This window comes from Neovison vison, chromosome 9 (assembly GCF_020171115.1).
Source record: "Neovison vison isolate M4711 chromosome 9, ASM_NN_V1, whole genome shotgun sequence".
In the NCBI taxonomy this organism is placed as follows: domain Eukaryota; kingdom Metazoa; phylum Chordata; class Mammalia; order Carnivora; family Mustelidae; genus Neogale; species Neogale vison.
Genome location: NC_058099.1, coordinates 91,489,165 through 91,505,447, shown reverse-complemented (window position 1 = coordinate 91,505,447; position 16,283 = coordinate 91,489,165). Strand labels below are relative to the sequence as shown.

The following is a 16,283-nucleotide window of genomic DNA, read 5'->3' as shown; positions in this document are numbered from 1 at the left end:
AGCAAAAGGCCTTTCCATTGCAGCATTTCTGATACGTTCCTCTGATCTCAAACTTCAGTTTTCTGGGGAAGTTGAGAGAGGGCCTGCTGGGCCAGGGAATCTAAGCTTTGGGAAGCTGGAAGAACTGCAACCGATTCAAAGCCCTGATGTTTACGGGGAGGAGGTGGAGCCCAGGGAGGTTCGATGGCTCACCTAACCCCTCAGCCCCGTGTGTCCCCACAGCGCACACGGCTTCTAAGTGCCGGGTTGGTACCAAAGCTTAGCTACCCTGCCTCTTGTTCTAGCTCATTCTTCCACACACCATACTGCTTCTCCCCGCCATGGAGGCCATGGGTCCCCTGGGATTTAAGAGACCCCCCCCCAAATTCCTGTTGCCTTGTGGTGCCTTGCTGGCTGGAGGGTACAGTCACCTCACGTTCGGCGCACGCCACTTAGCCAGGGATGTTCTGTGGGCTGCTCGTATTAGAATTTGTCTTGCCCCCCTAAGCCTTATTACCTCTGGGACCTACTTAAATATATTATCTGTCAACTGCATGGATAAGCACTCTGGGAAGAGAATGAATTCTGACACTAAGGTCTGCCAGATATGGACAGAAAACATGTTTTCCAAGAGAGCCTAAGAGATTTGGTGTTGTAAAGTCCCAGAGAAGTTACTTTGTCAAGATTTTTTTGGTTTTATGTTTTACAGTAATGATATATGTACTTATTCACCTCTTTTTAGCCTTCATCATGTATTTCTCCCACTTTTTTATTTTTTTTATTATGTTGTTAGTCACCATACAGTACGTCATTAGTTTTTCATGCGGTGTCCCATGATTCGTTGTCTGTGTATAACACCCAGGCTCCGTGCAGTCCGTGCCCTCCTTAATACCCATCATAGGGCCAACCCATCCCCCCCGACCCCTCGACACCCTCCCTTCTAATACCCTCAGTTTATTTCTGAATCCACAGTCTCTCGTGGTTCGTCTCTCCCTCTCTCTGATTCCCCTCCCCCTTCATTTTTCCCTTCCTTCTCCTAAGTCCTCCATGTTATTTCTTATGCTCCGCAAGTAAGTGAATCATGGACTCTCTCTGTTTGCTTGACTTATTTCACTCAGCATAATCTCTTCCAGTCCCGTCCATGTTGCTACAAAAGTTGGGTGTTCATCCTTTCTGATGGAGGCATAATACTCCATAGTGTATATGGACCACATCTTCTTTATCCATTCATCTGTTGAAGGGCATCTTGGTTCTTTCCACAGTTTACCGATTGTGGCCATTGCTGCTATGAACATTGGGGTACAGATGGCCCTTCTTTTCACTACATCTGTATCTTTGGGACAAATTCCCAGTAGTGCAATTGCAGGGTCATAGGGAAGCTCTATTTTTAATTTCTGGAGAAATCTCCATACGGTTTCCCAAAGAGGCTGCACCAACTTGCATTCCCAACAACCGTGTAAGAGGGTTCCCCTTTCTCCACATCCTCTCCTACGCACGTTACTTACTCTCTTGTTGGCTTTGGCCATTCTGACTGGTGTGAGGTGGTATCTCAATGTGGTTTTGATTTGAATCTCCCTGATGGTTAACGATGATGAACGTTTTTTCATGTGTCTGTTCGCCGTCTCCTACTTTTTTCAGAGATAAGTCAGTGACCCAGCAAGGCATGAATGATTCCCCGACTTAGCTTTGTCTTTCAGCGCAGTACCCACAACAGGCCAGGCACTTGGGATACATCTGGAGGAATGATTTATAGTTCAGTTAGTAAAAAAGCAGATGCCATTCTTGATGCGGGATGTTCATTATTGACCTATGTATACGCTAACACTCACAAGTCTCAAGTGTGTGGTTCCACAAATTTTGACAGACGTGTACACACAAGTAACGGTCACCCAGACCAGGATAAGAACATTCCCATCACATCAGAAATTTCTTTCTGCCCCTTCATGGTCAGGACCCCCAAGGTCATGGAGGCATTCTCCTTCGTTTTCTTCCGGAAGCTGAACAGTCTTGGCTTTCCCGTGTGGTCCGTGATCCATCTCGAAATAATTTCTGTGCCTGGAGTAAGCCGTGTTCCTGCGGCTGTTCTTTAATGTCTTTATATGCCCACCTAAGCCGAACAAGACTGAGGTCTTGTAATAGATTGGCCATTTAGAAAGGGATCCGTAGATGTCTGTTGTCTCATGGTTGAACCATGGTCGCATGACTGTCTTAGACACCTGGCAGAGTGCTCCTTCTCTGCCGCGGTGCGGTTGGCGCTCTGGAGGCTGTGTGGGGAGGGCATGGCTCCAGCTGTCCACCCAGGCCACATCCAGGGGCCACCATGGATTACCTGGGGTTCGAGGAGTGAGCCTTAGTCCCCACGTTACAAATAAATAGGACAAGCCCCAACCTCACAGGGTTACAGTTCCAGACTAAATGAAGTCCTAGTGCGTGTGGTAGTCAGCCCGGTATAGACATCACTGTCAATGCCACCGGGAAGCCCGTGCGTGGGAGGGCGCTGGAAAGAAAAAGAAATCTCCTAGAGGTGCCTGGTGGGAAAGGTCCCTGAGCTTGGAGGAGGGTTCCTTTTCGGAAGAGATTTCTCCCAACAGAGAAAGAGACACACACACACACACACTCACACATGCTGCTGTCCTGGATTCTCAGAGCCCCCCTCCCCGCCCCCACCGGCTTCCTGTTCCCACCACGCCTGCACCCAGCAGCACGGAGTTGGCATTGGTCTTCACCGGCCGGTTCCAGTGCTGCTGTGTGTGCCGTGTCTGCCGTGGGCATCGTGCCCCGGCCGTTCACGTGTGTAGGGAGAGGGTCAAGTCCCCGCCAGCGGAGACCGCAGGCAGCCAGCTGTGCATAGAGTCCCAGAAGAGGGACTGCCACTCTGCCTGCCTCTGGGAGGAACAGGCAGCCTCCTCGTCTAAAAATAGCAGGAGGGGAGAGCACAGGAGAGCGGACAGCTGCTGCTGTGGTCCTGTGGTCCTGGCTGAAAAGGAGCCCAGACCGAGCTCAAGCAGCAGATCCTGCCACCGAGAGCCCGCAGGCCGGCAGGGCAGGTTAGGAAGGTGTCTGGTGTGGCAGTCAGGAGGCAGTGACCGTGACCTAGGCCTTCCCACTTCTCAGGGCTGCCCTGGGGCATTTCGCACACTTGTCTGTCCACTCAGCCAAGGAGCTCACCAGGAGAGCAAGTGGCACTGTCCTGGCCCCGGCGTGAGCTTTGCTGCATGCGGACACTCTCGGGGCTGCAAGTAGGAGCCCCAGTGCCCAGGCTTCAGAATTCCACACCCTGTAGCCGCCTCAGCCCCCACCTACCCACCCACTGCCCCACCGCGGCCAGAGTGCACTGTTTTGAGAGAGGCACAAGCTGTGGGCTTGCCCAGCACCTCGGAGGTGTCTGATCCAGGCAGGAATGAGCGCCCCCCCCAACCCCGGGGAAGCCTGGGTCTCTGGGGCTGGACAAGGATTTGCAGCCTTTAAAAGAGATGAGGCTAAGCTTGTGGGTTTTCTGCACTCGTAGAGTTTTCCTGTCCACCCTTCTTGTCAGTGAACATTCTGGTAGCTAAACTGAAAATAGCAGAAAAGGAATTTTTTGCAGAACGTTGGGAGAAACCAGTCTATGCAAGCAGCCACTGTCCAAGCCCCATTCCCCCCCCAGAGACAAGAGCCCCAGAGGGAACAGTCCTGGTGCTGCTCCTGTCGTTTGCCCGGGACAGCGTGACTGTGGGCATTCGCTCTCACCTGCATCACCTGCCTTGGCTCTCCCAGCAGCCCTCGGAGAAGAGCAGGCCAGGGTCTGTCATTCCTATTTCTGCATGAAGAAGCAGGAGCTCGCGGTCAGGACTTGCCCAGACGAGTAACAAATCATTGGAGGGCAGAGCGGTCTCTAAGCCTCCGTCCTGTCCACACGCTCTCTGTGTTTAATCCGGATGGCAGTCCATGTCTAAAGGGCAAAAGCCCCCCAACATGGAACAGCCTAACACGTGGGGAATTAAAGCAAAACTTTTTTAAAAAAGAGAGAGAGAGAGAAGGAAGATTCCATTCAATCCTGTTGGGAACATTTTTCTCTGTATGGCCCCGCAACCACGGCTTTGAATCCAGAGAGGGGACTAGAACGCTCACTCCCTGGTGGCCGGGCATTTCCAGTCTTTATACATAGTCATCATAATACAAATCCCCTGTATCACTTTTCTCATTTTAGAATCAATCCATGGACAAGGCAGGAAAAATGTGGTTATCACTACAAGACAGAATATAAATATTAACAGCCATGACCAAGCAGAGATAAAAGAAAGTTTGTTTTTTTTTTAAGTGGGTCTAATATCAAGTGAGAGGAACGCAGGGACAGCGACGAAATGATACAGGAAATGTAAGATACCCGGTATGTGGCTGGTGGAATAGAAAAGGTCAAGTGTATTATTCGTTACAAACTAAATGAAATATAAATAGCAAACGCTGCAAGAAAGTACAGTGTGGGGGAGGGTCATGTCCTCCTGATGGAACCAGTAAATGATGCTGTAGGTTGAGAATATCTTTTATTCCCTCATTCCTCTGAAGATCTGGAAGGAAGCATCAGAAATGCTAAGGAGAGAGCCATCCCTAGAGAAGCTGCCCCCTGGGGTGGGGCCGAGGGCAGGGGGGCAGGACAGGGGTCGATGCTTTTCATCATTACCGTGGGATAGATTTTTATTACTTGGATAGAAAAACCTCAAGGCAGTGAGAGGATAGTTTTGTTTTAAGATTTTATTTATTTATTTGGCAGACAGAGATCACAAGTAGGCAGAGAGGAAGCCAGGTGGGAGAGGGGAAAGCAGGCTTTCTCTCGGCGAGCAGAGAGCCCGATGTGGGGCTCGATCGCAGGACCCTGGGATCATGACCCGAGCCGAAGGCAGAGGCCCCAACCCACGGAGCCACCCAGGTGCCCCAGGAAGCCAGACCCTCAAACCTAGTCATGTAATGTTGCTTCTAGAAATGGATCTTCCCAAGCTGCGAGGAGGAGGAGTGGCCGACCCTCAGATACGGGGCACTGGGCTCAAGAGGGATGCTCTCACTTACAGTGACCCCGATAAGGGAATCTGGAAAAAAATCAGATTAGAAATGGGTTCCAGATAGGCCTCTTCCTAGGAAACAGTACAGTAACGGGACTTAGTATATCCCCCCCAGAACCCCCCCACATCAGAATGGAAGAGAAACAAACACGGAATTGATCAGTGGTGCCAACATTTAAGTGAAAATCCTTTTTAGAACCAATCTAAGGTTGACTGCTTGAGGCATCTTCAAGGAGGGAGGACTTTGCTGCAGATGCATTCCGTGGGTTGGATGGTTTCTTCTTTCATTATGTCCCTATTCGTTTAATATTTACATTTCATTAATTTTTTTAAGGAGCAAGGGACACTCACATATACATTCAAGTAAATAATAAAAAGGTTTTTAATCACAAATACTTTGTTTTATGTGAGGTACTTCTTGATTAGGAAAGGTACAGCTTTGGGATGCCTGGGTGGCTCAGTCAGTTAAGGGGCTGCCTTCAGCTCAGGTCATGATCCCAGAGTCCTGGGATCGAGTCCCGCATCGGGCTCCTTGCTCAGAGGCGAGCCTGCTTCTCCGTCTGTCTGCTGCTCCCCCTACTTGTGCTCTCTCTCTCTGACAAATAAAATTAAAAAAAAAAAAAAAAAAAAAAGGAAAGGAAAGATAAAGCTAGGACCCTCAGTGGTGTGTATAACCTTCACTAGTCCCTTTGCTAAAAATGTAACAGAATGTGAAAGTGAATTATTCTTATGGGCTCCAGCCGAAGCCCCAAACAAAGCCACAGGACTTGCAAGGCACGTGGCTGAAAAGCAGTTACGCAATGGGCAGCTGCCCGCCCGCTCCCAGCCTTTCTAGGGGGCTGGAGAAGCGGAGACCTGACTACGCAGGCAGCGTGTGACCCGGAGAGAGAGCAGCCGGGGAGCAGGGCACACTGCGGCGGGGCGCCTCGGAGAGCAGGCCAGTGCCCCCTGGAGTAGAAGGGGACATACCTGTGTCCCCTGGTGTCGGACTCGTGCCTGAGATCCTTCACACTGTAGCAGCAGAGCAAGGGGACTTTGCGGTTTACAGATGCCCCGTGTCACTCGCTCGCTTGTGGCCCCGTCCGTGCTCTGAGTGTTTCTCTCGTCATCTGCCCCGCGCTGTGTAAGGTCTGCGAGGCGGAAACACGGATTTTCTTTGCTCCATCCTAGCACCCAGACCACAGGTACCTGAGTGGGGGTCGTGCTGTGCATCCACTCTTGTCTCCAGCCACCCTGCAGGTTTGATACTATCCTTTCTGTGTGGGAACCCGGAGCTCGGGGCAGGGTGAGGACAGTGTCCAGTAGCGCCGCAACCCAGAAGGGCTGGAGCTCAAGGCTGAATCCTCTAATCCCAGAGTTCATGCCCGCCCCGGTGAGCCTCTAGCCGCCCCGGCACTTGTTTTCCTAAAACACTTCTCTTGCAGGGAAGGGACCGGCCATCTCTGTGCTCTGGTCTCACGGTATTGTCATCCGTCCTCGTACGTAAAGGCAGAGGCGTGAACGGGTGCTGTAGCTCTCCCTCTGTGCCAGGACGTGTTCGCGTCAGGTATCCAGAATACACTGAATGCGAGTCAGGATCCGTGCCTGAGGATTGGCACAGGGCTACAGTCCTAGATATTACAGAGTTCTTTCCTAGGTCGTTTCTTTTAATTAAAATGTTAGAAGCTTAGGGGCGCCTGGGTGGCTCAGTGGATTAAAATCTTAGAAGCTTAAATAATGATGGTTCAATACTGTTCTTTTAATTTTTTTTTATTTTTTATAAACATATAATGTATTATTAGCCCCAGGGGTACAGCTCTGTGAATCGCCAGGTTTACACACTTCACAGCACTCCCCAATACTATTCTCTTTTTATTGTGGTAAAATTCACATTAACAGGGGTACCTGGGTGGCTCCGTTGGTAAAGCGTCTGCCTTTGGCTCAGGTCCTGATCCCAGGGTCCTGGGATCGAGCCCCGCATCCGGCTCCCTGCTCAGTGGGGAGTCTTCCCCTCCCCTCTGCTCATGCTTGCTCTCTCTTAAAACAAAATTCCCACTTTCACCATTCGAAAGTGTACAGTTTGATAGTGTCACGTGCACTCACATTATTGTGCAAGTGAGCTCCGGGGGCTCCAGAACGCTTCATCTCACAGAACTGAAACTCTGCCCCCATCCCCCACCCTCTGCCCCTGGCAACCTCCATTCATTCCCGTGTCTGCCTCTCTGAACTTGACGGAAGTGGAATTACACAGAATTTGTCCTTTAAGGTCTGGCTGATTCCATGTAGCACAAAGTCCTCCAGAGCCTGCCGTTAACGTGTGGCGGAGCTGGCTTCCTTTCCAAGGCTGAATAGTGCTGCGCTGTGCGCGTCAGTTCTATCTGCTCATCCGCCAGTGGGGTTCCGGCTGCTTCCCCCCCTTGGCCACCGGGAGTGAGGCTGTGGACGTGGGTGTGTCCCTCTGCTAAGGCGGCCCTAAGGAAGTGCCAGAGATGAAGCCACTTGAACAACAGCAACGTGTTATCTCCCTGCTCAGGGGCTACAAGTCCAAGATCAAGGGGGAGGCAGGGTTGGTTTCTCCTGAGGCCTCCCTCCTTGGCTGTCTTCACCCCATCTTTGTTCATGTCTTTGTCCAAAACCCTTATTTAAAATATTGTACTTGTTTATGAGGGGGAGCAGGGGGAGCAGCAGAGGGAGTAGGAGAAGCAGACTCCACACTGAGCACAGAGCCCAGTGTGGGGCTCGATCTCAGCACCCGGAGATCATGACCTGAGCTGAAACAGAGAGTCGGATGCGTGACCAAATGAACCACCCAGGCATTCCCCCCTCCCAATCTCTTCTTTTAAGGGCACCAGTCATACTGGATTAGAGCCTCTCCCAATGATCTCGTTTAACCTTAATTACCTCTTTAAAGACCTTATTTCCAAATGGAGTACTGGGCATTAGGACTTTAAGATATGAATGGGGCTTCAGGGGCGGGGGGGGGGGAGACAAACAGTTTGGGTAAACAAATAGCTCGGACTGTTTTTCTTCTTTGGGGGTATATATCCAGAAATGGGATTGCTGGATCACAAGGTAATTCTATTTTTAACTTTTTAAGGAAGAAAAATAATATTTATTTGTAAAGCATATTCTGCCTAGTTTTCCCCAAACCGTTCTGGCCATCTTTACTCTCCTCAAGCCAAGACCTCGGCAGCCGCATCCAGCACTGTCTACTGCCTTCGTTTTTGCTGGATCCGGGGATTATTTCTGAGTTCCTAGGCCCCTCTGCCTTTGCTGCCTTGGTTTCTACAATGGCAGATTTCTCAAATGTCCGCTAGCTGGCCCTAGAAAAGGTGCTTGATTGGAAAACAGGATTCAGATCCTAAACTCTACTCAATGGCTGTGTGACCTTGGGCAAGTCCCTGTGCCTCCCTGCCTGGTCTTCAGATCCCTCATCTGTGAAGCAGACGTGTTGGGGGCACAAATCCAAGGGCGGGGCGGGGACAGGGAGAGAGGATATAAACAGAAGAGGCCAGAGAGCGGTGGGTGCCCTGGAGGGAGGTCCCGTACCTGTGCCACACCAGCTGGTCCTGTGACACCGTAGACGGTTCCCCGGGCTTCCGCGCACTGCACACATGGTCTGTTCACCCCGCAGCGTGGGAGCTCAGAGCCCAGTTCTGAGTGTTGCCAGGTCAGCTGGAATGTTTTTTCTCTATTAAGAAAAACATATTTTTTGAATGACTGGAATCTACTCCAAACAGCTGTACAATGCACGTAAACTGTTCTCTGCATTTCTGATATTTCTGGCACTGTGCACGGAGACCAGTTTTAAAACCATGGCCCTTAGGTGCTTCATGAAATATTTTTACTTAAGATATTTCACAGTCTCTAAAATTGACCCAAAGGAGACACATCTGTGGCTTTAGTCTACTCACCAAGGTGTGTATGGCTAAAAGCTAATTTTAGAACATTTTCAGTAGCCCAGAAAGAAACTCCACACCCAGGAGCAGTAACTCCCTAGTCCTCCCCTGCTCACCCCCACCCCTGGCCACCATGTGCCTTCCGTCTCTCTAAATCGGGCTCTTCTCTACATTTCACATCAGTGAAATCACATAATATGTGGTCTTGATGACCAGCTTCTTTTATTGAGCACAAAGGTTTTTGTTTGGCCGTATCGGTACCTCATTATTTCTTATTGCCGAATCATATTCCATTGCAGGAGTGAGTTACCCGTTCACCAGCTAGTGGACAGTTGGGTTATTAACACTACGGGACTGTTCTGAAGAATGTGACTGGGAGCATTCATGGGCAAGCTTCAGTGCAGGGACACGTCTTCATTTTTCTTAGATCTACACCTAGGAGTAGAATTGCTGGGGTTCGTAGTTTTAAGGATCCACCAGCCTGTTTCCCAAAGCCGTTGCCCCCTTCTCCAGTCTTCCTCGGGTCCTCTCCAGCTCCTCCTCTCCCCTGTCTTTATGACAGCAGCTCGGGGGGCGAGAAGGGGAAGCTCCCCAGAGTTCTTATTTGAGTTCCCCTTTGGATGAATGATGTTGAGCATCTTTTCATACACTTACTGGCCATTTGTAGTTCTCTGCAGGACTCTCCGGATCCTTTACTCACTTTTTAATTGGGTGATTTGTCCTTTTATTGTTCTAAGAGTTCTTTATAGAACCTGGATATAAGTCCCTGTGAGCCTCATTTTCATCCCCCAAGTAATGCTCAGACTATGTTGTTGAGACAGGAAAGTATTTTCATACATGTGAAAAACAATACAAGTTTGATTTTGATCAAATTTGACCTTAGAATGCTGAGGAAATCCAGTGTTTGTCTTCTGTAATCACAGTGTATTTTAGCTAAAATAATTGGTAAATCCCAAAGAATACCCTCATTTTTTTTTTCTAAATCATGCTAGCTTACTCATGGTTACCCAAAATAGAAGATAAATATTAGACTGAAAATATGTACATAATGGATTTACTTCTAGGGGAGTGACTCAGGATCACAACAGGACGGCAGAAAAAGGAAGAGGACTTTTAGCTGTGTTTTACACCACATGTAGTATGAAAAAATTAAGAATTTTTTTAAGCAAAATCACTTCCAGGGATGTCTGACTGGGTCAACAGAGTGGGCAAATCTTGATCTTGGGGTCATGAGTTCAAGGCCCACTTTGGGCATATAGCTTAAAGAAAAAGAAAAATCACTTCCAGAATATTCTTGGTTATACCCTCGATCTTGAAAACTCAGTTCTGAACTTCATCGACTAAATGATATATTCATAAAATAACCCAGCAGCATTTAGGGATTTTTTTAATTATATAAAAATAAAACAGCAAAAAAAAAAAAAAACAGGAGTAAAAATCAGAAGTCATCCCACCTTATTTCTAGCTTTGATGTTTAAGTAGATAAGTAATTCCTCTTTGGTGGGTGACATTGTAGTTGTTGAGAAGCAAAAGCCAATTAAAGCCCGGCACTGCCTCATTACTTTTGATCCAGAAAACGACTTGAGCGATGGTCATCAGCACACAGTGTTCTCAGAGAAGCATCCCTTGAAAGCTGACGGTTTACTTAACCGAGAAATCTGTAAAGGGATTCTGATGCACATTTAAGTTGGACAGCTGCTGGTACAATTGGACCTTTCATGCCTAAAAAGAAAAGAGAAGAGTACAGAGAGAGAAACCAGTATTGATCGTGCACAAGGTTATCTTTGTAAACCAGCAAAACATGCGTACTCTGAGTGGCAGACCCAAGCAGCAGGCGCCCACTGCTGAAAGACCTGACCGGTGGGCCTCTGAGTGACAGCCCCCCACCCTCACGAGGCCAGAGACCCACAGATCCCTTCTCAGAAGTATAAACAAGTGTCCCATGCAGGGAAGCAGACAGGGAGATAACCAGCTAGTATATAACCGAATTCCTTAAACCATCTCCGGGTAGGACCGTATTGCCTCTGAACTCTCAAAATCGTTTTTTTAATCCCAAAAAGCTTTTCCTGAACTCCACGTCTTTATCCACAACTTGGAGGTTTCCGTGGATCTTGGTCTGGAGGCCACGCACTCATTTTTCTTCTTTGTCTTTCCAGTAAAGGGTTACCTTCCAGTTCAACATTTACCTTGGAAGAGGGGACCATCTACTTGACTTCTGAGCCGAACGCTCTGGAAGCGCAGGACGATAATGCCTCCGTGCTGGATGTCTATTTAGTAAGTAATTTTAGTTTCTACCCCCTTCCTTCTGGTTTATGGATGGGCCCATGGCCACAGTTTACGCAAGACTGGGTTCTGCGAGGCCAGGCAGGCTGGGGTTTTAAAAGAAACCATGGCCCTCCATCACTGGCACCATGGGGGCAATTTTCACAAGCCATGCTTTCACACAGTTTATGCAGAACATTCCACAAGAGAATATGTAGGGTAAGAAGCTAAATCCCTCTAGGTAAGAAGAGAAGGGATCCCCTAATTGTGAGGTGAAATGGGGCTTCTCCGTGGTAATGTCTTCTGTGACTCCAGTGTATCTGCTGTGTGCGTGAATCTTCTGGAATTCTGTGTTACTTCCTTGGTAAATTGGTAGCTTAAGAGGCCCAGAATGGGGTTGTGGCAAGAACCAGAGGTCAGCACCAAAGAATCTTGGCCGTTCCCTCGGTTGTCACCAACCATGGGCGTGACCTGGGCAGGCACCTCTCTGTGTGTCCCTGTTTGCCAAAGGAGGGAAATAATGCCAAGCTTACAGGGCCACTTGGAGGATCAGAAATGATCATGTCCGTGAACGCCCTTGACCGCCTTCCAAGTTGTCCCCGGGACTTAAGTCCATTATTAGATGAGGTCTAGAAGGATATCTGACGGACTAAGCTATGAGAGAGGAGAAGGGGTGTTTCCCTACCAAATCCATCCCACACACATTCTCCGCATCTCTGCATACCCGCACAAAATCACACAAGAGATACCAAGTGTGGATTTCAGGTTTTCCACTCTTTTAAGTTCTTCCGAGCCTAAGTGTGCAAACTCCATGTCAGGAACCCCACTGGGTGTGTCTCCTGACCACACACCACCACTCCCTTCTATGCCCCAGCCCAGCCCTCTGTTCCCTCAAGCATACTCTACAGGACCTTGGTCACCAAAAATGCTACTCGTTATCACAGAGCCCTCCAGCACCTTCTCACCTCTCCTGGAGTAAGCTCCAATGTCCTCAAGGCCCTGCATGGTCTGATCTACACTGCCACTTTTTTCTGCCCTCCTTAACCATACTGTTCCAACCACAGTGACCTTGGTATTCCTCCCATAACCAACTATGCCTCTGCCTCAGGACCTTTGCATGTGCCTTTACTGTCTGAAAATACACCTTCTTAGCTGTCCCAAGCTTGCTCCGTTACATCCTTCAGTCTCAGCCCAAACATCTCAGATTGACTTCCCTTGACCCCTTAGAGAGAATAGAAGCCCTCTCCCCACAACCACCCTTGTGAAAGGACTTCTTTTTTTTTTTTTTTAAGAACCTCTGAATATCCTGGTTGTAGCACCAACAGAATTTTTTTTCCACTGGGCAACCCTCCTCCCCACAGTGCCCCCACTTTTTAAAATAAGTTATGGTGCACTTTAAAATCCTTACAGAAGAGTTGGTTCCTCTGTACAACCAAGAAGGTAGGGAATTAAATAGGAAAAAACTTAACAGTAATTTTTTGGTCCCATGGTAAATTTGAAAAACTAAATGAAATCTGATCCTCATGAGCTAAGAGTTCATGCTCCTTGTGTCTTTAAAAAAACAGACTGGCACCAACCAGGAGCATGTGACCCTCCCCAGAGGAACAGAAGGTCACAGGGTAGTTAAATGGCCCTACTGATCCCAGTTACCCTATGGATTACCCCTGCTCCTTTGCTGGAAAGCTTGTCGTTAGTCATTTTGATTGTTGTTCCTCGGTATTCTCCATTTCATTTGTAAGAAAACGGCTTTTGTCCTTTTACCAGTGTCTCATTTTACGGTGCTTCTGTGCCTTTCTTGGACATGGAGAAGCCAGACTTTTCATAAAAAGTTCATGCTTCCTCCAGAAGTCACTGGGAAGAGCCCCAGCACTGACTGGCAGAGAATTGAAAGCACGTTGGGCAGCAGTTAGGAATGACGGAGGCAGGGAGGAGGTCCTCTGCCCAGCCTTCCCAGCACAGGGCTGCTCACGGTTCACAGGCGTGGGAAGCCAGGGGGGTCCCACAGCCGCGCAGACAAGGCGACAGAAATTCTCACCAGGCTTGGGGAGAAAAGCTGATCGATCGAGCCTAATCTTATTTTGTAGCTACTTACGATAAGCTATTTAGCATTTTTCCATGTTTCCTGCAAGCTGAGCAGTGTCCTAAATACTTTGTCTTAAGCCATTTAATCCCCCACAACCCGCTACGAAGCCGCCGGAGCCCCATTTTACAGAAAGGAAAGGGACGCACGTGTGATTATCCACTGGCCCCAGACCAGGGAACAAGTAACCGGTCAGAGATCAGAGCTGGGGTTCCAACCCTCCGAGCCTCGCCCCAAGCCTGCTCTTAATGACCGAACTGCGCTGCCTGAATTAGGGATCACACTGCCTTTGCCGGACAGAAATTAGACTCAGAAGTTCAAGGCTTGGCCCAAAATCACAGAAGGTAACACGCAGATAAAAGATAGAAGAGGACACAGAGACAGATGGGGGTGAAGAGACCTGTGTGGTGGTGTATGTTTCAATTTCGAAGGTGAAAATTCAAGAATGTTGTAAGGAGAACAGTTCCATGCTGCTGGAGAGCACGGGGTCTTGAACAGTAACGAGGGACAACTGAGCGCCTCCCCTGTGCCTCCAGCCACTGTCCCCGGGCTTGCTTTCTGGACACGAGTGGCTCCAGCCAGGTAGGGGTTACGGTGGTCTCCGTTCACACGGATAAGGACATGGAGGCTCCCTTCGGCCAGTTCTCACAGCTGGTAAAGGGCAGGGTGGAAACTGGACTCCCACTCCTGGTGCTCTTCTCCCGAAACCCAGCCCCGTGAGCACCTGTCCCTATGGCTTGGGCACTGGTTGTGTGTCCGGGTCTCCCGGCCATGTGGTTGGAATCCTGTTCCTTGTAAAGCGAGACATGGACCCGATGAGGGAAGGGGCCAGGGGAGTTACATTGGCAATAGTGTGTGTAAGCTTCTGGCTGTCGATGTTCTAGCACCAATGTTCTCACACCTTTGATACCAGTACATCTCCCAAAGTACTGAGGATCCCACCCAAGCGTTTTTGTGTATGGGGGTTCCATCCGTCAGTACTTTTTTTTTATGAGAATATTTAATATGTACTCAATTTATGTAATCATCCATTCAGAATAACTATTAATGTTAATTTAAGTAAATTTCTGTCAAAGTTCACTATTTTCCAGACAAAAACAAATTAAGAAAAGCGGCATTATTTTATGTCTTTAAAATCTGTAGCATCAGGCTTAATGGAAGGGGTTGCGTTCTCGCGTCTGTTTCTGTTAGTGTGTCGTCGCAGGGCACAGCCTTATACCCACACTGTATGCGCAGAGGGGCCGTGGGAATGAAAAGACAGATCACGTCTCCCTGTCAGTAATGGAGACCTCATGGATCCCCCGGAGTCTAGTGTTTTCACGTAGCCCCTATCCCTGCTGCAGAACCCAGCGGGCCATAAATTAATTCCACAGAAGCAAGCACCTGGGTTCTGGGGCTCTCTCTGCCTCTCATTTATCATTGACCTTGAATTGATCTCCCCTTCAGGGCCTCCGCTTTCTCATCCATAAAATGGATCCTTCAGTCTCTCTATGACCCCCTCCTGCTCTGGCCTGCTGTGGCTTCCTCTAAAGGCTGTGGACTTCCAGTAAGAGAAGGTTTCACCAGAGCAGCTACCGCTCTCTCCCAGATTTTGCTGTGTCATCCCCTCTTCCTCTATCCTAAACCTGCACAGTATTTAAACATAAATTTTTTGGCAAGACATCTAGAAAGTTCTGCACCATGAATTTCTAATTCCAGGGTGTGTTTTCACGCTGGAGGTTTTTATTTTCTATTTTGCATGCTCTTCCAGTTCTGAGAGGGTGAGCTCATGGCCGTCCCCTCACTATTGCCATGTGCCTCTCTACTGTGAAGGAGCAAATGAAAAAGATAAGCAGGAGAAAGAAAAACCTTTGTCTCACCTTCCGCTGGACCTAGTAAGAATCCTCTCCATCAAAGGCGTCCTTTCTTGAAGGGCAGGTGGAGGCTTCTGTGGGGACATTATGGTTAGAATTGTAAGAGACATAGTTTTGTTTCTCTTGTACTGTTTTTTTTCTCCTTTAAGATACAGTGTTTCTCTTCTAGTAGATATCCCTAATTCCCCAGTGCTGTTGTTTGTATACTGATATAGAATACTGTCTATATCCCTTTAAAAATACACAGGATTTAAACCAGATAATGTTTGCACACCAGGTAACGTATGACATTTCCCTTGAAGGGTCCACCCACGTGATACATGTATTAATGAGGTTGGCTATCCTGTTTCCTGCTGTGATTTGACATGCAATTGAAATCCTAGTTTACCTTAAAAGGCAGCTGATTGTTCCGTCACTCTTAGAAAGCACTGGGTTCAGGTTCCGTGTTCCTAGCTGTCATCCTGCCTGCTTTGAAAAGACCATTCTGGAGTGTCTGGGTGGCTCCGTCAGTTAAGTGTCTGCCTTCTGTTCAGGTCACGATCCCAGGATCCTGGGATCAAGTCCCGCACGAGGCTTCTTGCTCAGTGGGGAGCCTGCTTCTCCCTCTGCCTGCGTGAGCGGTCTCTGTCAAATAAACAAAGTCTTTAAAAAGGTGAAAAGGCCATTCCCCTTCCCTCTAGAAAGTTCCAGGCTGATTCATTTCCCAATACTCCAATCAAGGGGGTGGGGGAGGGGCGTGTTTCTGAAGATGATTTTGTCCAGTGACCAAAGATGCGTTCTTCTATTGAATTTGAGTTGATGGCACAAATTAGGGTATTTGAAGGAATTGAGCAGAGATGACCAGGCTGTGCAGGGCAATCATGCAGGGCTCGTAAGAGCTCCATTCCACTTTGCGAACAGTCTCGGGCATTCTGAGGCTGACGCTGTCATTGGTACTCGAGTTCCTAGGGCAGCTTCTCTGCCTGAGGTAGAATGCAATTTTGTATCAAGGGAGAGAGGGACCCCAACAAAACCCAGCTGAGAATTGTTATGGGGATGACTGGCCGGGAGCCGATGGGTAAGTGAGGGATAGCGTGATCGCGTTTGTCGTAACACAGAGAAGGTGGAAAGGCGGCTGCCGCTAAACAGTGACTTTCTTTTTGTCTCAAGGTTATATACGCTTTGCTTTTTCACACCTTCCCTATTAACATCCTCC

At 48.6% G+C, this 16,283-nt stretch overlaps 1 protein-coding gene and 1 long non-coding RNA gene across 5 annotated transcripts in view; one reads left to right on the top strand and one right to left on the bottom strand.

The window, feature by feature from the left end:
• The window catches only part of PIP5K1B (phosphatidylinositol-4-phosphate 5-kinase type 1 beta), a 295,704-nt gene that overhangs the window by 260,592 nt on the left and 18,829 nt on the right, over positions 1-16,283 (top strand). For all 3 annotated transcript variants that reach the window (XM_044265941.1, XM_044265942.1, XM_044265943.1), the window contains exon 14: positions 11,050-11,167. In XM_044265941.1, the coding sequence (XP_044121876.1) occupies positions 11,050-11,167 (118 nt within the window). The remainder of the gene's footprint in view (positions 1-11,049; positions 11,168-16,283) is intronic.
• LOC122917725 lies at positions 5,991-15,620 on the bottom strand. 2 transcript variants are annotated; one of them, XR_006386447.1, is made up of 5 exons: positions 15,477-15,620; positions 15,095-15,162; positions 10,348-10,615; positions 8,544-8,685; positions 5,991-6,145 (listed from the first exon to the last, which is right to left on the bottom strand). It is a non-coding gene; the product is annotated as an uncharacterized LOC122917725 (long non-coding RNA). The 2 variants fall into 2 exon arrangements; XR_006386446.1 differs by lacking the exon at positions 5,991-6,145 and adding an exon at positions 6,979-7,466.